Source organism: Nelumbo nucifera, chromosome 8 (genome assembly GCF_055504915.1).
Source record: "Nelumbo nucifera cultivar China Antique chromosome 8, China Antique-T2T, whole genome shotgun sequence".
Lineage (NCBI taxonomy): Eukaryota > Viridiplantae > Streptophyta > Magnoliopsida > Proteales > Nelumbonaceae > Nelumbo > Nelumbo nucifera.
The window spans coordinates 3,526,444-3,550,687 of NC_142656.1; the positions used below are offsets into that span (position 1 = coordinate 3,526,444).

At 34.6% G+C, this 24,244-nt stretch overlaps 1 protein-coding gene across 2 annotated transcripts; it reads right to left on the reverse strand.

Moving 5' to 3' along the window:
- Positions 1-3,679: 3,679 nt before the first annotated feature.
- Positions 3,680-20,357, reverse strand: LOC104600610 (omega-amidase, chloroplastic-like). 2 transcript variants are annotated; one of them, XM_010263657.3, is made up of 10 exons: positions 19,771-20,357; positions 16,005-16,121; positions 14,639-14,863; positions 14,386-14,479; positions 12,698-12,772; positions 8,176-8,254; positions 6,264-6,279; positions 4,406-4,486; positions 4,201-4,283; positions 3,680-4,095 (listed from the first exon to the last, which is right to left on the reverse strand). In XM_010263657.3, the coding sequence occupies exons 1-10, from the start codon at positions 20,047-20,049 to the stop codon at positions 4,008-4,010; spliced, it is 1,137 nt and encodes a 378-aa protein (XP_010261959.1). In that variant the 5' UTR covers positions 20,050-20,357; the 3' UTR covers positions 3,680-4,007. The 2 variants fall into 2 exon arrangements, with proteins under 2 accessions (XP_010261959.1, XP_010261960.1); XM_010263658.3 differs by lacking the exon at positions 12,698-12,772 and having other exon boundaries at positions 19,771-20,281.
- Positions 20,358-24,244: the final 3,887 nt, after the last annotated feature.

Consider the following 24,244-nt stretch of genomic DNA (forward strand, 5'->3'; position numbering starts at 1 on the left):
TTTTGGTTTTCATTGATCAAGAATCTTATGGAATTTTTTCCTCAACTACGGGGAAAGTTAGCAATACTTGAATGGGACAAAAATGCCCTTTTTAATTATGGATTTTTATGATTAAAATGGTCATTGCCTTATTTACATGAAAAATAAAATGGGTAAATAGACCAACACCTGAATTCTGGGAGGATAGAACTAGATCTACCTCATTCCAAGAATTAATGCACTACTCAGTAATGCGAGGATGCTCTCCCAAATCACACATTCACTCGTGTGAAAGTGTAGAGTCCAATCTGTAAAGAAATTGTTTGAAGCATGAACAAGCCTGAACCCATCTATACCTTGTCCTGAAATTTAATCAATTATAATGGGCAGCAAATTGAACAACTAGACCACTGTAAGAAACTCTCTCTTCACCGGTACTGTATATTCATACATGAATTTTGGTAAACCAACTCAGTCATGGAATCTTCTACTCCAGCCCTGTATATATAGCTCTGTCAAAAGTCAAAACTTATGGGATTCTTTTTCTTTCTGGGTAAAATTAAAAACTATGGGGGATATGATTCTTTGATACTTTATAGAGGGCGTAGAATAGAATTTCTCTAGCCATTAGCCAATCCCCAGGACTGAAACTCCAAACTAGCTAAGATCTAGTTAACAAGGGTCAAAAGGTATATATATAGCTAGATTACGGAGATTGCCTGGTTTCCTTAGCAGGAACGACTGGAATAGATAGAGAGGGACAGAATATATAGGACCCACCCCTTCCAGTCTGCGTCTATCTACCACTGTGACCCTCTGTAACTGTAACAGGCTAACAGCTACCAGCTAAGAAGAGATAGATGAGGCCAAATTAATATCGATCGTTAGCGTGTAGGGGACCAAAGACCAATAAGCAATCAACTTCAATAAATAACGGCTTCTGGTTTTGTGTTGCTGGTCGGTGTGGCTTTGACTTTGTTGGTTGGTTGGTTCTGGACCGCTGGTTGGTAATTGCATGGGTGAGACAATGGAGTTTGGTAGCACCCAGGACCACCTACGTGATCAGCACCTTCTCTATTTTTTTTCTGAGACATGTCGCTATTTCGCTACACAAAAGAAAGAAAGTAGTATTGATAGTGTAATTAATACTAGATTAGAGATTGATCAGAGAAATGACACCCACCTCGTTCCATGAAAAATATAAATTGATGGCTTAATGGCTTTGGTTCAACTTCATCTGGTTCAGTTGAGGATGAGTTAAAGAAAAGGTCAGGGTGTTGCCGTGTTGGCTTCTAAATTCCAATGGACTACAGAATAGAGAGAAGAGGGGGGTAGCGCGCGGGGTGGCAGCCTTTGATAAAGTAAGTCCAAAGACGAGAGAAGATGGAAAAGGATTCGAGTTGGCGATCCCGAGAAGGAAGATATGATCAAAGAGTAGTGACAGAGAGAGAGAGAAATAGCAAGAGCCAAGACAAGAGTCGGTCCTGCTCTTTCTTTTCTCATATGAATCTATTCAGATGAGTCCTCTGACTGACTGACAGAGCTATATGGCTTTATCACATCTCTCTCTCCTCAGTTTTCTTCTTTCTCTGTAGCCTGGACCCCCCCCCCCCCCCGCTTATCACGTGCATTGCATAAGAATCTCTTTCTCATGTCTCTCTATGGCGCAGAAGAGGTCAAGACTCAAGAGGGGCCCTCGGCCCTCGCTACTACGTACGCTATCTGAGAAAGCAAATCCTATGATGGAATTGGAATCCCACTCACCCACAATCCAACCCCTTCGTCTCTTCCGATTCCGACGATGCATATTGGTTACTTGGTTAATTGGTTTGTCTCGAATATACACACGTGGCAACTAAGCAACGGGGCCCACATGTCCACGTTTATGATCTACTTTAATGTACAACACCTCTTATTATTATTATTATTATTTTTTTTATTGCATTACCCTATCAGAGTCCGGATCTGGCTCTTCACAAGGCACGCCTCACACCGACCTCATAACATGTTCTGACCATGATGGGATCTGTTCCTCACAAATGAGCGTCTCACGGGCACATCCACCGTGCATTGGAAACATCTCCCGTGAATAATAACTAATAAGTACAGGAGATGTTCCCAATGCATGACCAGATGTGCTTGTGAGGCACGAGGTGTAAGGAGCAGATCCAGTCTTGTTTCGGCCGCACATCGAGAACATCTCTTCTACTTGTACTTATTATTCATAAGAAGATATTCCCAATACAGAGTGGGATGTGGCTTTGAGATCGGTGTAAGGCACACTTTGTGAGGAGAGGATTCCAATTCAATTAATCACCAATTGGCTGGGCATCAATAAGCACACTGACCGAGGCCTTAGTTTGCAAGATTAATTTCACAGCAATGGTTTCTGTTACTTCTGGGCTATCAGTATTAGTAAACACTGAATCAAGAGATTCCTCCCATATCTCCCCTTACAGTAATGCACCATGTATCATCCTAAGGAAGGTCACTTCATTTCTTCGCCTGATCGACTTTTTCCAGTTCAGGTTGAGCTTTTTGCTCAGTAAGAAGTAACAACTATTATAGTGTTCATTTGCGAAGTATGAAGTTGAGTCTCCGTCTCCAACTACACTTTACTACTGATCACGGATCCCATCAAACCGTTCAACCTCAGACTCAGATGAGCCCAAGATATCATAACTCATTGGCCCGACTACAAACTATGCAATACATGGAGTCCTCATCTTGTGCTGCCTCGACGCATCACAGGAGGTGTCATCAAACCTTGGTTAACAAAAGTTAGGAAGGGAGAAGGGGAACAAATTCGATCATTCCAAGCATGTGTTATTCTATTGCTTCTTTACAGAAGAAACCGAATTGAATGTGTTTCATCTCTCTCTCGATTCCGTTCCAAATTTCCTACACCACCGGAAATATATAAATAAAAAACAAACGCGAGAAGATCAGGTAAAGAAAAATAAAGAAGCTGAATCCAATTTGCAGATAAAAGCTTCTAATTCACGAAGCAATTTATCAAATTTCAAATATCACCAAAAAAATCACTAAGAATTCGATCAATGTTACAATTTATAAACTCATTTCTCATTGATGTTCATTGGTACCAAACTTCATAAAGCAATCTATGCATCCCGTGCGCAAGAAAACATTGATGTTCATTGGTACCGGAGTTAAGCCGGTGCTGATCCCGAAGAGGATAATTTGAATTGGTTCTTGCCCTTTTCCACTCCACCTTAGTAACCTGGGACCTGGGTTAAGAAAAAGTACTGCATTTCTTTGAATTCTTTCTGACATGCTGCTCACCAATTTAGCCAGCCCCAAAATGGCAACTAGGAAATAGCAGCAGCAGATTTTGATCCCAATACATGACTCAGTTATTCCCTGAAACTCCGCATGGCTCAATCCAATGATGAGAGAAAAGTTTTAACAGCATAATGGTGGGAGGCTTTTGATTTTTCCTCTCTTTCCTTAGAAGCTCACTTCGGCCTGCCCAATCAAATTCAGCGGCATTGCCCGTTTCGGAAATAACCTCGAACTCCAGGAACTTGGATTCAGTCCTCAGAAGACCACGCTCACACCATCCTCACAGCTAGAACCGAATCCGATCTTGAACTTCACATTATAAGAGAGTGGGGACAGAATGGGGACATGGGTGATATGGCTCAATGTGATTGGGTAGTCATAGCATTGGAAACTTGGATTGTTAACTAATGTATTTCATTTTATTAATGAAACATTTCAAATATGTTAAGAAGGTAGAATAAAAAAACAAAAAAACAAAAAACAGCTTTGTGACCTTGTGAAACAGTATTATGTCATCAGGATCTTAGACGACAAAAACAGGTAAACAAGGAGATAGAACTCAGGAAAGATCTACATAAGCTACCTGTTTTTCCCACTTCCCAGCATTTCTAATCTAACGAAGCCCAACAGCTGTTCTTGTGTCGAAATCAATACCTTTCAAGTTTCAACCACCCTTCTCCACTCTAGTACTTCCTTTTAACTCCCTTATTTGCTGAAAATTTTGTTTACTTGGTTGATTGTGAATTCAGCCTCTCAACATCTACCAACTGGTACAGATCACCTCGTTTTTGCCTCTCAAGTGGAAGGCTTGTTCTGCAAGTATAAAACGATGATAAAAGAACAAACAAGTTACCGTTGAAGGAATGGGAGGAGTTAGAAGGAAGTTATAATTATACTCTAGGCTAGTAAGTGCCTCACCTTCTGGCTTCAATTAATGAATAATCAACTTCTGCTATGACAATGGCTTCATCATGTTCTGTAGTTGCAAGTACTTCTCCAAACTGGAATATTTGATTATTGCACTTCAGAAACATATTAAAACAAGCATAATATCTACAAACTTGCAAAGTCTCAAGATGATTGGCATCACTTTGAAGCCCTTCGAGTTAATTTTTCTACTTACTGGTCCAACAAGGGTTGAGTGTCCCCAAGCAACATAACCAGCACCAACATCTCGAGCAGGTGAACAAGTAGCAACATACAACTGACATTATACAATGAAAACTGGTTAAGAGCATCACTCAGAGGAACTGGAAGCGATTAGTTAATCCATTCATAAGAAAATACAAACATGATTTTTTTTTTTATCTTAAAAGGTCATTGAACTTCGATCATCTAAGAAACAGAAAGAACAAGATTCTTGTAAATTTTATCAAGTTACCACCTGCAAAAATGCTCAAGAACAGTATTAACAGATTCAGACTAAGCAAGGTAATCAAAGTAAAAGAATTTGAATATTTTTTAAATAATTAAAATTGAAAGATATGAATTTAGAAGCATATAGAACAAAAAATCATAGGAAAGAACATTGATTCTTTTCATTAAAGAAATAAGGGGAATAAAAGTTAAAAAAAACATATATTGCTTACATGGGAATTTTGAAATAGAAATTCAGTAGTGCATCCATTTATAAGTTAAGCACTGATCATAAATGAATTGACTAAACATATTCAGGATTCAGGAAGAAGTTCCATGTGCATGTTGTTTGCAAACAACATTGTTTTAATTAATGAAACTAATGAAGAATTAAATGCAAAGATAAGCTTATGGACCAATGCCTTAGAAACAAGAGGTTTTAAAATAAGTAGGTCCAAAACAGAGTATATGACATGTAAATTTAGTAATAATAGAAGCAGAAATCAAGATACACTTACGATTGAAGACAAAGAGATAACTCAATGTGACCATTGTTGGTACATTGGTTCAATAATCCATAACAAGGGAGAGATTGAGGAGAATGTCGCCAAAAGAATTAGAGTAGATTGGACAAAATGGAGGGGTGCATCTGGACTTTTGTTTATAGTCAAATACCACTTAGATTAAAAGGAAAATTCTATAAAACAGTTGTAAGGCCAGTTATGTTGTATGGAGTAGAGTGTTGGGCAGTCAAGAAACAACATGATCAGAAAACGAGTGTGGGAGAAATGTGAGTGTTAAGATGGATGAGTGAAAAAAAAAATAGAAAGGATAGGATCATGAATGCAGCCATCCGTAAAAACCTAGAAGTAGCTTCAATAACTGATAAAATGAGAGAAAGTAGACTAAGATGGTTTGCCCATGTGCATAGAAGACCACCAATAGCTCCAGTTAGAAGAAGTGATTTGTTGCACCCGGAAGGGGCAAGAAGAGGTAGGTGTAGACCAAAAGGAGCATGGGTAGAAGTAGTAAGAATTTGTTTAAGAACTAATAATTTAACAGTGGATATGGCTTTAAATATAATGGATTGGAGAAACAAGACTCATGTAGCCAACCCCATATAGTACGGATAAGGCATGGACAGAATATGCAACAAGCTGTTAAGTTTCTAATCTTCAAATCACAGTTTGATTATTTAGAAGCGGTTACGGAACTAGAGAACTTGAAAAGACATGATATCTCAACTACAATCCAACCCGGACAATATTGCTCTTCTATTCAGGTTTTAGAACAGTGGCTGAAAGCAGGAAATGGAGAAATGGAATCCTGAGTCCAAAGCCCATGTGTTATATGAAGCTCATACTCACCATACAGCTTTTCTCATGTTTTCTCATAAAGCTCTTTCATTGACAAAAGATTATGGCATTAGAAAGAATTGGAGGAACAGGTTTAGTGCAACTCACTCAAGTGAGATAAAACAAATAGGATCATAACTATCAGAACCTTACCACCTCTATTCATCACAAGGGTTTAAATTTTTTTAACAGCAATTACAGATGACCAAATCTAATTACACAATAAGCACTTCCGCTAAACAGAGGAACAAAAACAGTTTTTAGAAGTACCTGATTATCTGCAGCCCTGCAGATGGAGACATGAAAACTCATATCAGTAATAATATATAAATTATAAAATAACTTCAGTCCTAGAAAAGCTATGAATTGGATAAGCTCATACTCCTTCGACAATGAATAAATATATGAATAGAGATCCAAAACATTAAATAAATAAAATAACAAGTGCAACTGCACTACCGGAAAGCGAAAGTTAAAGATACAACTGCAAATTCCATCAGAAGCAACTCAAGAATCAAAAGTAAGTCTTTTTCCAGAATATTTGATTGTTTCCTTTTTTTATTTGAAACATTAAATCCTATTAATGTAATAAAATGAGGAATATGCCAAGCCACCCAAACTCTCTCACACAATATGCTACAATATATAAAAAGATATACTTCCTGTGATTAGGATTAGCAACCAAGAAACACATATATTCTATAATAAGTACATTAGAATATTGAACCATCTCATTTTTTACCAAGTACTTCTAGAAAGCAAATTAGAGGTTTTCTTTGTTGCCTTGGTTCACAAGTAAAAGTTTTAACCCTTTTAAAAAACATGCATATTTCTCACATAATATGCATATTATGGCTGAATTTTCTAAATAATCTTTATTGATCAAAAAAAATTCTAAAAAATCTTTGAACAGAATAATAAAAAAAAGGCAATTTGCATTCCAAGGGTAGACAACAACCTAGTTCTTTTTATCAAACAAGGAAAAAATTACTCTTCCCATTCTTCTTTCCCATGTTTCTACAAGGAACCATAGATTCCTATGTTTTACCATTCAAATTGCACCAGTTTCTTCCATATGGGAACTAAACTCAAGCAAATTAAGTTGAGGCCTTGATGGAACAATAATGACCTTTTATTAACGATATCTCATTTGAATGGCAAAGTTGAGTCTCCTCTTTCCATACAATCATGATGTCACTGTTGAGTTGGGCCTAGTTGTTTTTATTCTTATTTTAAGTTATTTAGTTAGGAAGTTGTTGGGCTTTAGGCCCATTAGTTTATGTTTTTAAGTTGTGACTGTTCAGCTACTTTAGTAGCCGCCCTACTAAGGGCATTCCTGTAATATCTCATCCTTTAAGTTAAGTATAAATTATAATGAGGGGTTGGCGGCTAGAGTTAATCTAAGAATCCTGGTTGACTTCCTACTCTTTTCTTCTCTACTGTTGAAATCTTCATCTTCTTCTTCTTTCCCTTCACAAGGAATTCAACTAAATCTGCAATCAGTGATTTCTACTGTCACAAAGGAAGTGGTTTGGACACAAAACAACCCATGATTCAACTTACTGGTCAAGAAGACCCATAATGGATCACTAACCATTTAATTGAACCCTAACACAACTTAAAAATTTGAAGATAGTTGTAAGAGAATCACCCATGGGCTCTGTTTTATATGCCATGTCAAGCCTTTACCTTGATTCTTGTACAGTTAACAAGCTTATTCAATCATATACTCAACAGTCAATTAGCCCAAGACCATGAAGTTAGCTTAGTCCTAGAAGCTGTTTAGAATCCTTTCTACGTTGCCTTTGAAGCTTTGTTTGTTAATTGACTCCTATTTTGTCTGAGCTCCTTAATGTTATCACTTATTAGGACAGGGATCAGAAACTTCTTGAATGTTTTACGAGTCAAAGTAAGTTCTAGCCTTTTAGGCATTTAACCTTTTGAAACAAAACCAATGGTATCCACTCCACAAGTGAAACATGTTCCTTATTGAAATCTTGAAACATGTACAAGAACTTATAAAGTGTTCAGCATTAATGATCAACATGCATGCTTCTCATTGTTGTACATAAGTCATTCCTACGGGCCATGAACTTAGCAGTCAAAATTTTCCGTAATCATTGCTTCAGTCCATCTTTTTAATTTCCAAAACATACAAATATGCGTTATGTCATGCCATTACCTTGCCCTCTGTAACAATTCCCAATGCAAGGGACCAGTGGTCATGTTAAAAGCTCCAGGATAACATAACAAGTGAGCCCCTGATATCCAAATGGTCATACTCCCAATCAGTAGTAAATTGAGATGAATTAGAGAATCAGTGAACATCAAAGTAATAACATATGATGATCAATTTAGTGGAGCAAAACAACAAGACAAGTAGTACCATCTTACATGCAAACCTCCAAAAGTAGTAGAAATTCCATACCCCTATGTAAGTAAAACCATCTTCATGTTGTCTCATTTAAACATAATTTGCTTTAGAGAACATGTAACATAAAAGTGAGGCATGGAGAGCAAATCAGCGAACCAAAAATTCCCCAGCATAATGTCCTAAAAGATACAGATATATAAGCTTTTTTTGTAACAAGTCCAGTGGTAATGTTATGTGCTCAATGATTGTATCAAGACCACTGAAAGATTCATATTTCACTGACTTCAACCAATTTCAAGTTAATAATATCATTTTCTAGCAAATAGTATATTATTATCAAGTTTTTAAACACACAGTATACCAATTTTTGGATTTTAAAATACAGAAAAGGCAGTACCAACCTTCCTACCACTTGGCTTGCAAGTGAGCCGAGTACAGTATCAGGGACTGTTTGATCGTAGTTTAAGTGGCTGAATTGAATGACTTAATGATTTGTCTTTAGTGGATATAATAACTAAGGAGTTCAAAACCTACTTAATAACTTACTAAAAGCAGTGTTTTAAAATGCGCGCCTAGGCGCACAGGCGAGGTGCATTTTAGGGTAGGTGCCTCACTCAGGTCCTAGACGCAGCCCTCTCAAAAGGCGCATGCCTGGTGTGCCTTGCGCCACAGCCCAGGCGTGCACCTTTGAAACTTTGACGCTTTTTTGCTTTTTTTGTGTCTAGTGGCTGGGCCGGGGGCTCCGCCCCCAGACCCCAATGCCACACCCCTCAAGAAAAGCCCAAACAAGTCCACGGATGTTGTTCATTCATTCATCCTAATAAAATGCCTTCTTAAAAAGAAATTAAAACTATAAAATCATTGTTTTTTGTGTGAGAACTAAGAATTTAAGACCTAATGTGGACTTGTTTGGGCTTGCCTCGAAGGGCGTGGTACAAAGGCAGCTCATAGAATCAGGAATGTAATCTACATATATATAATAAAATTGGACGGTCCATGTCAGCAAGTCTCTCCTTTGAGAGACCCTATTTATCTATTTTCTCAATTTTTTTGTATTTTCCTATTTTCTTTTGTTTTAAAAATATAAAAAAGTAATCATTGCTTATCTTGATTAGATTAATAAAGCTGCACACTATTAGAGAGACAGACCTTTGGGTTTTCCAAGGCTTATTATTTTAATGCATGTTATTATTACATTTAAAAACGGCATTTAAGAGAGAGAGAGAGAGAGAGAGGGGGGGGAGGGACGGGGAGTAGTAATAATAATTACTGTATTTTAAATTTTACAGTATTAATAAATAATTACAATATTTTTAATAATTAACAATATTTTTAATAATTATAGTATTTTTAAATAATTATCAATATTTATTCAAAAACAGTATTAAGTAATGTATTTATTAATTAATCAATGTAAGTTATAATTTATTAAAAAAAGTATTAAAAATTATAGTATTTATTAATTAACAGTAATAAAATAATTACAGTATTTTATTAATTAACAATATTAACTGTACTTTTAATTATTAAAATATTTTTAATAATTACGGTATTTTTAATTAATATAGTACTTTTAATAATTACAATATTCTTTTATTAACAGTATTTTTAATAATTACAGTATTAATAATTACCCATATTTTACAGTATTTTCAATAAGTGAAGTATTATTAATTACAGTATTTATTAATTAACAATGTTTATTAAATAATATTTGAAACTGTAAGTAATATAATTAAATTTTAAACTGTATTATATTTAAATGAACAGAAATTAGCCAAGAAAATAACCAAAAATAAAGTACCAATAATTTTGTCATAATTACCAAATATTATCCAAGAAATTACCAAAAATCGATTAACATGGTTTCTAATAAATATGACAAATCACCAAAAATTTAAAAAAAAAATAACCATTAAAATTAATTTTTGAGAGAAGCTATTTGTCTATTTTTTTCAATTTTTTGCATTTTTCCTATTTTCTTTTGTTTTAAAAATATAAAAATGTAATCATTGCTTATCTTGTTTAGATTAATAAAGTTGCACACTATTAGAGAGAGACCTTTGGATTTTCTAAGGCCTCTTTTTTTAATGTATGTTATTATTACATTTAAAAAAGACATTTAAGAGAGAGAGAGAGAGATAGAGAGAGAGAAAGAGGGAGGGAGGGAGGGAGTAGTAATAATAATTACTGTATTTTAAAATTTACAGTATTAATAATAGTTATAATATTTTTAATATTTAACAGTACTTTTAATAATTATAGTCTTTTTTAAATAATTATCAGTGTTTATTCAAAAACCAGTATTAAATAATGTATTTATTAATTAATATAATGTAAGTTATAATTTATTAAAAAACAGTATTAACAATTACAGTATTTATTAATTAACGGTAATTAAATAATTACAGTATTAGTATTAACTGTACTTTTAATAATTACAACATTAATTACAGTATTTTAAATAATTAACATTATTTATTAAAATAATGTATTTTTATTAATAATATTTTTAAAAATTACAGTATTAATAATTAACTGTATTTTACAATATTTTCAATAATTGCAGTATTATTGATTACAGTATTTATAAATTAATAGTGTTTATTAAAATACTGTATTTATTAAAAAATATTAATATTTTTATTAATTTGTTAATTAACAGTTTTTAAATTGTTAATTAATGTAAGTTATAATTTAAATTGTATTTTCAATATTATTTAAATTATATTTGAAACTATAAGTAATATATTTAAATTTTAAATTGTAATTAAAAGTAATTATATTTAATTAAATTTAAGCTATAAATAGCAGAAAATTACATTTAATGAACAGAAATTAACCAAGAAAATAACCAAAAATAAAGTACCAATAATTTTGTCATAATTACCAAAAATTATCCAAGAAATTACCAAAAATGGATTAACATGATTTCTAATAAATATGATAAATTACCAAAAATTAAATATATATATATAACCATTAAAATTACCTTTTGAAAATATGTACTAATTATCAATACTCTTCAAGAAATAAATGTAATTAGTTCAGAGTGTATTTAAAATACATTCGTTTTTTTGTATATATTATAAATTATATAATTTAAACATTATAATCCTTGCCTATGGTGATATTAGTTCATAGTGTTACAATGAAAAATAGAAAAAATGTGTTTACTATTATGCATTTCCATTATTTCACTTTCACTCAACAAAACCCGTGCATCGCATGGGTCCTCACTAGTACTTTTACATCACATTAGCCACTTGAAGTAATGCAATTGAGAAAAAAAGAGATTGTGGGTTTTCTATGCTTGAAAATGTTTTATATATTTGATTTTATTTTTAAATTCTCATTTGAATATGCTTTACATGTTATATTATGTATTTTAATATTAGATAATAGGTTTTTTAAAACATTTATTTTAAAATTAAAGTTTATATTTTTATTAACATTATGTTTATTTTTTTTTGCGTTTTTTTGAATTTTTTGGCTTTTTTTATTTTTTAGCCTTTTTTATTTTTGCGCCTTGCCTAAAAAGGTGCACGCCTCGCCTTTCGCCTCAGGTGCAAATTGACCCCTGCGCCTTGCGCTTTTAAAACACTGACTAAAAGATAAAGTAATGTCATTCAGTTCAGCCACTTCAGCTGTTATGTGTTATCAAAATGTCCCTAAGCCAACTAGGGACTCACAAGAATGAGATGCTCAAGATAGGAGCTAAAGCCTCTGTATCTCTAATTAGAAATCTGAAGGCCATAAATCCCCTGGTAAAGGAATCTATCCAACCAGATGAAAAGACTAACTTTAAGCCTTGTAACCAGAAATTACCACATGATTAGAATCCAAAAAGTTGGACTCTCACAAGGAAGACAAAACCAAATAGAAATGGAGAGACCAACCTAAGACCAACACAACCAAACCTCAAACATAACCCAACTCCAAATATAACAAAGCCTTAACCCAACTACTGAATTGGCCTCAAACCTAAAGCAACCAAGGTTGAGTCAGTTAGGTCAAGTGATTGGGTTTGGACAGTTTGTCTGAAATAAAATGATCATAGAATACAAAGAAATTCTTAATATTGTGATAAAAAACCTAAGATTATTTAATCTTCAAACCACTAACCAAAGATCAAGGCAACCTAAGACCTAAGATGGCCAAAAATTCAATATTGATGAAATGATGACTACATTACTATGGAGGTCCTGGGATAAGGCTCTGCTCACATGGTCCGTATTATTAAACTACAAATTTAATCAACAACTAGAAGCATCAAGGTAGATATTACCAACAATCAATATCAAAAATAAGAGGTAAACATGGAACAAACCTCTTGCTGCATATAACACTGCTAGTTCTTGGAATCGAATGTCATAACAAATACCTATACCAAGACGCCCAATATCTGCACATACACAAAAAAAAAATATATATATATATATATATATATATATATATATATATATATTATTTATGATGCATGGTTAGGAGTAGGGGTGCAATCAAACCAAGCTGAGCCGAACTTTGGCATGTCTTGGCTCAGTTCAACTAAAATACTCCTATATTTGAGTCCAAGTTCAAGTTTGATTTGAACTTTATTTTCTAGTTCAAGTTCGGTTCAACTAAATATTTGATAAGTTCAAGTTCAGATTGAAATCTCAAAAAACTAATATATTTTTATATTTTATAATATATAATAATTTGTTATATTATAAAATATAAAAATATACATGTATATTAAAAATATATTTCCATATTCTATAATATATATATATATTAATCGAGCCAGATTCGCGAGCTTTCAAGCCAAACATTTTATTGGTCGAGTTCGAATAACTAATCAAACACACCTTGAGATTTGAATTCAATTCAAACTCTATTGTAATTCTAAACGAACTCAAGCTCGAACTCTTCAACTAAAGCTCAACTTGATTACACCCCTAGTTAGGAGTTTGGTTTTTGGGAAGAGTGCAAATGCTGGTTCAGTGCATATATGCAGTCTGGTGGTTCAGTTTTGCTGGTAAGCATGCATTCATCTACTGAAAGTGACAGCTTTCACAAATTTCAAGGCATGCTTGCATCCAAAATGGGAGCTTTCAATCTCGGGATTCATGTTTGCACCCATTACAACTAAAAATCGTTTGGCAAGAAAGTAAATTTATCAATGCAAAACTAAACCAACTTTGCATTTGCATGGACCAGAATGCACTCTACATATTTGTATTTACACTCTTCACAAACAGATGCTACATATCTCCTTTTTTCCCCTTCCACGACTACCTAAGAAATGCCAAGAAAACATTCACACAGTTGGCAAGACAAAAGATACACTGTTGAGATAAATTAGTGAGAAATAACTTTCGGTAGGCCACAACCATCAAAACCAAACATAGGAGTAATTCTCAAGTGATACTTATCAAAAACAAAAAGTAATGCTTAAGTTGATGAAATAAAAGTACAGGATGATCTAATTTAAATAGCATTATCAGCTGCAAAATGACATATTAAAATGATAAGAGCATGTTTAAAAAAGATAAAGTTTCAAAGGGCTAACTAAAAGTCCAATAAAGCAGCAAAAGTTCTATCCATTAGGAAAAATAGATGGCCAAATAAATGAAAAGGATAATCACTTATAGCCTCCTTCAAAAGGATTTACTTCATGACTAATCGATATATCTTCCCTCAAAATGATGCACTTCATAACTAATTGTTTTCTTTACAAATAACTTGAACATGTCCAAATAGCCTTTCTAGGTTATCAACTTATTATTATCAGAACTTTGTAGTTAAAACAAAACCCCAATTATGTGGACATGTTCTAAACAATATAAGAAGGCCAAGATTCAAGAATGCGAGCAAGGCAAAGCACACAACAGCCACAGGAAATATCAGTGGCAGAATTTAGTAAAATCACCAGCATTTGCATTATATCAAGAAATGCATACATTCTTAAGAAGAATATAGGCATTGAGACAAAGCCTAACAAAGAAGGTCCAAATGCAAATAAGCACATCAAACCTGTGTCCACGATGGTAGGGTTCTCTCCTGCTGTGAGAGTGTTTGATTCCTTAAATGTAATCTTCCCTGGGATATCAATGTCAAAAAGATGGATCTGTAATTACAGAGATACTTTGAGTCAGAAATTTTTGTTAAACCAACCTTAATAACAAAAACAATTTTCCATGATAATGTGATGATGGAGAGAACAAAAAAAGGAACATGCTAAATTATATGGTTATCTAGCACATGGAAAGGATGTGTGGACAAATACCTTTCTGTGTTTAGCCTTCAGTTTCCCATCCGTGCCAAAAACACAGCAAGTATTGTATAAACGATCGCCAGAACGTTCTGGTATGGAGCCACCAACTATTGTGATCTGGAGACGGTGAGCTACCTCAGATAACATTGCAGTTGAAGGAGATGCATCACCTCCAGTATCAATATCTTCCGCATATATTGGAAAGCTATCATTTGAATATGGACCATTCCATATTTCCTGACATTAAACAAATTATGGAATATGAAACAAGTAACTTTTTCATCACACAATAAGGTTTCTTGATACATGATAAGACATACCCAACAAGTTATATACCAAAGATAGTGGCAATGCAATAATGCACACTCTTAGTTTCTGCTTCAGAAACTAGCAGAAGTTAAGGCTGTAATCCAATTAGGATTATGCCATTATGGTCAATTCCTAGCAAGGTGCTTCATTCATGGACATAGAGAGCCATTGTCAAACCATGTTAAATATTGTCTACTCTATGTGTAGTTGCTTCTCCCTTTCATAGTTATCTACTATTAATTTTACAACAGCCAACGTTTTGAAGATTGGAAGTGATCAAATTGTTTGGTGTATTTCCTTAGGCCGAAGGAATTTGGGACAATCTCATACCTTAAGGACAGAGGCCTTCACTTGGCACTGCCTACTCTTGACAACATTTTTATCATTGATCATATGAAGGGTACAGGTTTCAGGATGATAAGTCTTTGCTTCATGTGCAATAACTATAAGAGTAAAGAAGATGTGGAGATGCCACAATTATTTATATCTCAAAGAATTGATTATTTCATTTGGTATTTTTCTTTGTAGAAAATCGGTCTTCAGGCATGTCCATCGTCATAAAATCCTTTCTACATGGCCATCTCTTGCAGGTAGTAACACAGCAAAATTTTCTGATTTGCATACTGTTGAGGAATTTGGAGAGGAGGGAATACAATATTTTTTTATGGTAAGAAGCAGGACAACAAGAAGCTGTTTGCTGATTTGGAAACCTTATTTTGGATTATTGATGGCCCATCTGGAATTTGAAGACGTGGAGATTGGAGAAATCTTATTTTCAAACAAATTTTTGGTTTACTCTTGATATTGTACTGATGATATCTAGCTTTTCTTTTCTCTTTTTTTTTTTTCTTCTGCTTTGGATATGTGAGATAGTCTACTTCATTTACGTATTGATTTCAATGCTTCTTCCAATCATATTTCTCTACAACCACAAAACCATGGGAAAAAATCCTCCGAATTGAACCAAATTAACTTAGGTAGTGTTTAATAGAGGAATTTGATTTCTCACATTTTCAAATAAGAATAAAAATTTTAAATTGAATGATGTATACAGACATTTTGAACATACAGGCAAGAGAACAAGCTGAGCACCCTTTTCTGCTGCCTCCTCAATTGCTTTGCGAGCATGAGCAATGTTCCTCTCCTTATCAGCAGTCACTTGCAGTTGACAAAGAGCAATCTTGAACTGAAATTGACAAAAGAAATAATCAGAAAAAAAGAGCCTTATTTTTAAGCTTCATTGAGGTAGTTTAAACAGGAACTTACCTATTTCTGTGTATCGATAAAGAATATTGTTAAAATAGATTCGGTGGGCCAGTAAAACAAACTGAACGAACCCACCAAATTACAAACAGTGGCTCACTGACTAAGCCCACCATATCACAATCAGTGGCTCACCGGTAGAAGCCCACCTATTTCTATTACTTAGCGGTGAAGACTATTTTACCGCTTAAGTATGTGGTTGTAATTATTTTTCAAAATTCCCTTTATACCCCTCTCTACACGTATAAATAGGGGTCCTCTCCTCCGTTCATTTCATCCCATTTCATTTTCATTGTATACATTGTATACAGTGTGTTGAGAGGTGTGGTGTGTTGGGTGTATCGGGTGTCGGGTACAAGTGAGGTTCTAATGAGGTTATTTTAGTGTTGTATTTTCTCTTATTTATAGTGAAGAAGAAAAGCTCTGAGTTGTTGTCCGTGGACGTAGGCAATTTGGCCAAACTACCTTAAATCTAGTGTTCTCTCTCTCTTCTTTCTTTGGCTTTCTTGCTATCTGCTTTTGTTTCTTTCTATGCACATACAGATTATATCATCCATTGCACCATTTCCAACAATTGGTATCAGAGCTTCACGGTTCTATTCTTGTGTTCTGCCAACATTTGTACTTGAATGAGTTCAACACTCTAGTAAGCAAATTAGCAGCTATTGAGGTATGTATTGACGATGAAGAAAAGGTTGCTCTTTTGCTTTGCTTCATGCCTGATTCTTGGGATAGTTTGATAATGGATTTGAGCAATACCAAAGATCTGTCATTAGAATCTACTATTTTTATGTTGCTTACAAAAGAATCTCGTAGAAAAGTTGATGAGAATTCTTCAGGTGATGAAATGATGGTACAAGGTAGATCCAATGAGAGAAGCAGCTCTAGCAGAAATCAAACGAGATTCAAGTCGAAAGGCAAAAGGAAAGGACTCAAGTGTTGGAATTGCGGTAAGAAATGTCACCTTCGAAAAGATTATAGACAACCAAAGCATATCAAAATCGGCCCAACTCTGACCAAGATCCAAATTCAAGGAATTCCCAAGGAAACATTGCAGAAGGAAGTAATTCATCAGAAATGTCACCTTCGAAATGTCACCTTCGAAAAGATTATAGACAACCAAAGCATATCAAAATCGGCCCAACTCTGACCAAGATCCAAATTCAAGGAATTCCCAAGGAAACATTGCAGAAGGAAGTAATTCATCAGAAGATTGTGAGGTGTTGTCTGTTGATTCATGTGAAAATCTAAAGCATAACTGGATATTGGATTCTGGTGCTTCTTTCCCATATGGCGTTGTGGAAAGATTGGTTCTACGCATACCAATCGTGCGATGATAGGACTATTTACATGGGCGACAACAACACATTGAAAATAGTAGGAGTTAGAGACGTCATAATTACTATGTTTGACGGCATCACTCATACAATCACTAGTGTACGACATGTTCCATAACTGCAAAAGAGTCTCTTGTCACTAGGAAAGTTTGATGAGGACGGTTACAAGTTTTCTGGAGAAAAAGGCCAATTAAAGATCAATAAAGGAGCTATGGTGATTGCAAAGGGAAAATTACAAGGAAAGCCATACCACTTGATCGGAGATACCATGGTCAACGACGCCATCGTTGCAAATGTTGTGATCAATTCAGTCATGATTTGGCACATACTCCATCATTTTACTATGACATGCTAATTACAGGTACTGATAAAGGAAGTATCACAACACTGAAAGCTCATTTATTAAGGAGTTTGACATGAAGGATCTGGAGGCAGTTAATCACATTCTTGGAATGACAATATATAAGGACAAAAAGAACAGGAAAGTCTGGACAACTCAGAAGAGTTATGTTCAAAAGATCTTGTGCCGCTTCAACATGCAAGAAATCAAACCAGACGGTATCCCATTTCCTATTGGTTGTAAGTTGTCTTCAGAACAATCCCCGAACACTGAAGCTAAGAAGACAAAGATGCCCCACATACTATATTCATCAGCAGTAGGGAGCCTTATGTTTGTCATGGTGTGCACCAGACCAAACATTGCACAAACATAGGAAGCAGTCAATAAGTTCATGGAAAATCCAAGAAAATATCATTGGAGTGTGGTAAAAATGATCCTTCGTTGCTTGAAGAGTACTTCTAAAGTCTCTATTTGTTATAGTGGCCAAAGCTTGAAGCTAGTTGGTTATGTAGATGCAAACTATGCAGGAGGTCATGATAATAGAAAATCAATTACTAGCTAAGTGTTTTCTTTAGCTAATGGCACAATGAGTTGGCATCAAAATTGCAATTTGTAGTGGCCTTATCTACAAAAGAAGCAAAATATATGTCAGCTACACAAGCATGCAAAGAAAATATTTGGCTAAAGAGGTTGCTTGAAGAACTCCACATCAAGCAAGAAATTGTGACTATTCATTGTGACAGTCAAAGTGCATTACACTTAGCACAAAATCCCGTCTTTCATGCTTGAACCAAACACATTAATGTACAATATCACTTTGTTCATGAAGTAGTTGAGGATGGGTAGATCTCATTACAAAATATTCACACCAATGATAATGTTGTTGATATACTAACAAAGCCTATGATGAGAGAGAAGTTTATCTGGTGTAGAACTTCTCTAGGACTTAAAGCTACTTAACAAAAGATGATCGGCAGCTATTCTCGAGAAAGTTTTTCACTATGAAAATAGTCTTCAAGTGGGAGAATGTTAAAATAGATTCGGTGGGCTAGTAAAACAAACTGACCGAACCCACCAAATTACAAACGGTGGCTTACCTATTAAGCCCACCATATAACAATCGGTGGGCCACCGGTAGGAGCCCACCTATTTCTATTACTTAGCGGTAAAAGACTATTTTACCGCTTAAGTATGTGGTTGTAATTCTTTTTTCAAAATTCCCTTTATACCCCTCTCTACAAGTATAAATAAGGGTCCCCTCCTCCATTCATTTCATTCCATTTCATTTTCATTTTCATTATACACATTGTATACAGTGTGTTGAGAGGAGTATGGTGTTGGGTGTATTGGGTGTCATGTACGAGTGAGGTTCTGCTAAGGTTATTTTAGTGTTGTATGTTCTCTTGTTTATAGTGAAGAAGAAAAGCTCCGAGTTGATACCCGTCGACATAGGCAATTTGGCCGAATCTAGTGTTCACTCTCTTCTTTCTTTCTTGGCTTTCTTGCTATCTGCTTTTGTTTCTTATCCAGTCACCACAAGGCATATAACCACCATGGAGCGATCTTGCCCAGCTTACCATCGAGCAAACTAGTTAAAGTAAATTTTGAAAAAATTAAAAAAGTTATTATTAGAAAACAAAAAACAAAAGCCCGGGTTAATCTGGATTATAGAAAAGAGTAGCAGAGTCAACTTAAGCCACAATCTGAAGTAACAGCAAACACCAATTCTTCGTGTCCAATTGAAGTACTGAACTCAACAATCGAAAATTAATCTCTACATCAGTTAATACTTTCTCTTGGGGAGCAACTTCTAAAATCATTAACAACCTGAGATAATAGCATATTTTCTGGATTGGAGAAGAAAATGAATGGAAAGAAGAAGATAAAGGTCTTGCCTTGGTTACAGGAGGGACAGGCAACGAAAGCGCAGGAGGAACCCTAGCTTGTTCAGGCTTGTAAGCAGACGCCATTGTTGGAGACACGTTGGCGATCAGCCTCGACCTCGAGAGTTTATAATTGGTACTGCTGCTGGTAGCGCGTTTGGCTCCCAACGCAGAGGGGTAAGTGAAGAGACTGTTTGAACGAAACAGGGGAGAGAAGGAACTGATGGAATTGGAGAGAGTAGGATTTCGTGAGTGGATGGTAGACGAAAGCAAGGCATGTCCGGCTTTCATTTTCGGCGATGCCGCATCATGTTCTGCGATTTCGACCTTATTTTAGTTTGGCCTTTCAGATGATCCAGCTAAGATGGTCTCTCAGTAAGGTGATGTTTGGTACGAAGGATGATTTCTTGAAAAATCACTGCTAAATCGGGTCTACCGTGATGTTCGGTTTCGTAGGCATTTATCGAAAGAAACATTGTTTCATTAGCACATAGGCACTTTCTAAGAAAACATCAGTGGTTTTGTTTGGTATTAGGCAAAAATGCTTTTAATATTGATCTATATTATCCAATGTCTAAGATGATGCTACATGTTGCATTGCCGATAATAATGCATCATTTTTCTTATAAAACATTGGGGTGTTCTATAGTGTGGATGAAAAGTTAGTGGTCCACACCCCACCCTGTGGTAGGAACCAATTCACACCACACCATAGTCTACAGTCCACAGTTGTTATGAACTATGAACAAACTATGTGGATTGGATTAGTCCACACCTATAGTGGCGTTCTATAGTATGGTGTGGATCAGACCACATTTTTTTTATTCCATGTATCTCATTACATTTTATGAATGATCTACACCAACATTTTAAAAAATGACTTGGAAATGGAACCGTTATGGCCATCGGTTTATGGGTCGACGGTCCAATCGTCTAATTCAAATGAACTGTCCGTTCTAACAAACAAATAAAAAAATAAAAAAAAATAATTAAAAATAAAAAAACAATAAAAAACCATTGAACGGGTTGATGGTTTGATCACTCAGGTCAACGGGTTGTTGACTTTTTCAATGGTTTTTAGCAAAAAAACGGGTTTGGGGTAAAATGGAACCACTTGCTTGGACGGTTCCTGAGCTGAACAATACGATCGTCCGGGTCAACAGCGGTTCAAAAACCTTGATCTACATAGTTAATCATAAATATCTAATTTTTGCATTTTATATGATAAATATATTGAAAAATGCATCAATGAATTAATATTAACCAATAAATATTAATTATTTTATAAAAACAAAAGTAAAATAATTAAAATTTAAAAAATATATTTAAAATATAATTTTATTGATAAAACATTAAAATTAAAAAATAAAATAATTAATATTTTATTGACAAAAATATTAAAATGTGACATAGACAATAAGGTAGCCTTTTTTAGGGAAAGTGTGAAGTAGGAGATCAAAAATCAAGTGTGGATGGTCCCCAACCACGAGATTTTACCGTGGATGAGAAATTGGGGTGTGGACAGGACCGGTCCTGTCCACGAGATTTAAGCGGTTTTCGAACACCGCCTGAATTTGGCATTGATGCAGACCACACTTTCTCTATTTCCAAGGCATGGTTTGGAGCAACATTTTGTTTTTTAGAAAAATAGTACCAAACAAGAGGGTGTTGTTTGAAACACCAGTTTCTTTTATGTAACGCCTACATAGTGTCGTTTTCCAAGAAAACGACATTGATGCCAAACATCACATTTATCATTTATCAAATAAACACCGAAAAACTAAAAACATTTTGATTTTTGTGCATGTAGTATATGGGGAAATGTCAAATTCCCATTTCCTCCAATGCCACAACATTTCTTGAGATGAAATACTTATGCGTCATACTTTTATGGGTGTTGATCTAAGGTGAAAAGTAAAAAAAAAAAAAAAGAGTTTAAAGTAATGTCCAACCAAACAACAAAAACAAGAAATGTTTAAAATAAAATTGTACAAATAAATGTTTAAAGCAATAAATAGTTTTTCGGAGCCAAACATATACTATATCATCATTAGAGGAATGGCGTTGAAATTTCTATTTGATTGGTCAATTTTGGTGATTTTCAAGAAAAAAAGGCCAGACTTTTCTAGGGATCACCAAAAAGCTAAATTCTCAAAAATCGGCTTGGCATAAATGATACAAAACAACAATCTTCCAGATAATTGGTGAGAAAGAATCACCATCGATTCATTAATTACAAACATCACCTAAGGTCTTGTTTGGTATCATTGATGATTTTACCTGAAACGTTTTGTGTATAAATGATACAATTATTATTTGATGCTCTTATGGTTCAGAATAGCTCTACAGCTGGAATCTTTTCTAGTTAAAATAGCTTTCACAAGTTATGTGACAATACATGTCTCACCAATTTATATTTATCAATCCAAAACGTTTCAGGTAGATATAGCAATGGTGCCAAATAAAACCATAGTCATTTGGTATCCCTTAGAAGCACAGGGTCAAATCCGTGTAGATGCAGGCTCTCTGTGGTAAGGTCAATAGGCCTTACCTGCACCCTCCTCTCACTTGGTTTTGGTTCACAAATAAGCATTCGCCAACTGAAATCTAAGGACAATTTCTACATTTAATGAATTGAATTTCAGCATACAAAGGGTGTGTGGCCCATTATGTGTTTTTCACATGTGTAAGCCTTTTCAATGAAGGTCCTTTGAGGATGTATTTTCCTGGCAAAGGCCATTAGCAGGTTATAAAATTTAAATATAAATATCATATGTAATATATGATTAATATTTACTGACACACATGCAAAGCAGATACTTGTCCTTATTCTTATAGAAGTCATAAAAATTAAATCATTTAATTTGTCAACTAAATGATGGCTCAGTTGGTACGTTAACTGGGTTGTCCCAGCAGAGTAGTGGATTCAAGTCCTACCAGATTTTGTGGAGATTTATTAGACTGTTGCTGAAGTGTTGTGGTATGCCAAAGAAAAAAAAAAAATTAGAGCCTTTATGGGGAACACAGTCCTACGATTCAATACCAAAAAAAATATTTAGGCTCAGTTTGGAAGGAATATAAACACAATTTTGTAGAGTGCAAAACCTTGTATTTTATATTTTCACAGTACATATTTGTATTTCTACTCTTTCCAAATTGAGCCTTAATTTGCATTACCATATATGCTGCGTGCACCTTTATTTAACTTATTTTTTGTAAGCAATCAAGTGAATTGAGTGATGGGCCCATTTAGTCCATTCTGCGCTCGGTTTAGATTGCCACTTCACCACCCAATTCCCCTAGATCACCAAAACCCAAATTGGATGATGATGGTTTAGGACTTTATGCATCTACAGGGAAAGAATACAAATACAAATTTGTAGAGTACAAAACCTTATATTCTGTATTATTTTGTATGTATTTGCATTGTACATTTTCGTATTTATACTCTTTCCAAACTGAGCCTTACAAAACAAGTTTTAGTGGGCATTTAACAAAATAAGCTTGGAGAATGGAGGCCAATTTCTGATCCTCAATATTTTATGATGATTTCTTTTACTATATACTCCTAATAATTTATTAACAACTTCACACTCTCTTCCAAAGGCTCACGGGGTATGGATAAATATGTACCCTAATAGGGAAATCGTGCTTAACCTATCAATAATTATAGTCCAAATCCAAGTCAATTAAGGTGTTTGAAATTAGCTATCCTGCACCTCCAATAACCAGTGAACATCTTGATTACCGGGTCATCGGCTTGTCACCTAACGGCGGCACCTGCATGTTTCGAAAGTGTGGTAAACCTTTTTCCTTTTTTTTTTTTAATTCATGTAGCCCTCCCCCATACCCAGTAACTCCCTAAATAGGATCTCAAGTCTCCCCTATAATCAGTCGAAGAACTTACCGAATCACAATCACTTAAGTTGCCACCTATTTTGCAATATATGTTGTGCCAAAACACATCACTTTTTTCAATTCTCAATGTCATGATAAGTTCAAACATTGTTATTTAAAAGACTGGTTTCAACTTTCAAGCAACCTCTCATTGGCTCAGAAAACAAAGAATAGATTATAGAAGAAAGAAATGGTAATAGACCTCTTCCCTAGATTTTACTAGTCCAGTTATTTATTTACCCATAGCCAAATAAGCCCGTGTGGACAAATTGAAATTTTTTCTGGGTCAACAAAACATTCAAGGAGCGTTCACCAGACCAAACGAGCTGCCAGGATGAGAAACCACAAAGCTCAACCTATTTTACAGTATTAGTGGGATGTGATTCGGAACTTGCCAGTAAATCAAAAAAAAAAAGAAAAATCTCTGCTAGGTTAAATTACCCAATTACATAGTAGGATGTTGTCAAAATTAGGAACCACAACCTAAATAGTTATTAAATTACCCAATTATTCTGTTGGACAAACTTTTCCCATTTATATGTGTTAATATACGATGACGAGTATTAATATATTAGGTTAATTTTGATGT

Excerpts from the sequence above, each read along its gene's own strand:
- LOC104600610 (XM_010263657.3), bottom strand. The coding sequence starts at position 20,049 with ATGAAAGCCGGACATGCCTTGCTTTCGTCTACCATCCACTCACGAAAT. Across the intron at positions 14,480-14,638 it reads TGAAGGCTAAACACAGAAAG|ATCCATCTTTTTGACATTGA; the intron begins GTATTTGTCCAC and ends CTGTAATTACAG. Across the intron at positions 4,284-4,405 it reads ACTCAACCCTTGTTGGACCA|TTTGGAGAAGTACTTGCAAC; the intron begins GTAAGTAGAAAA and ends CAAATATTCCAG.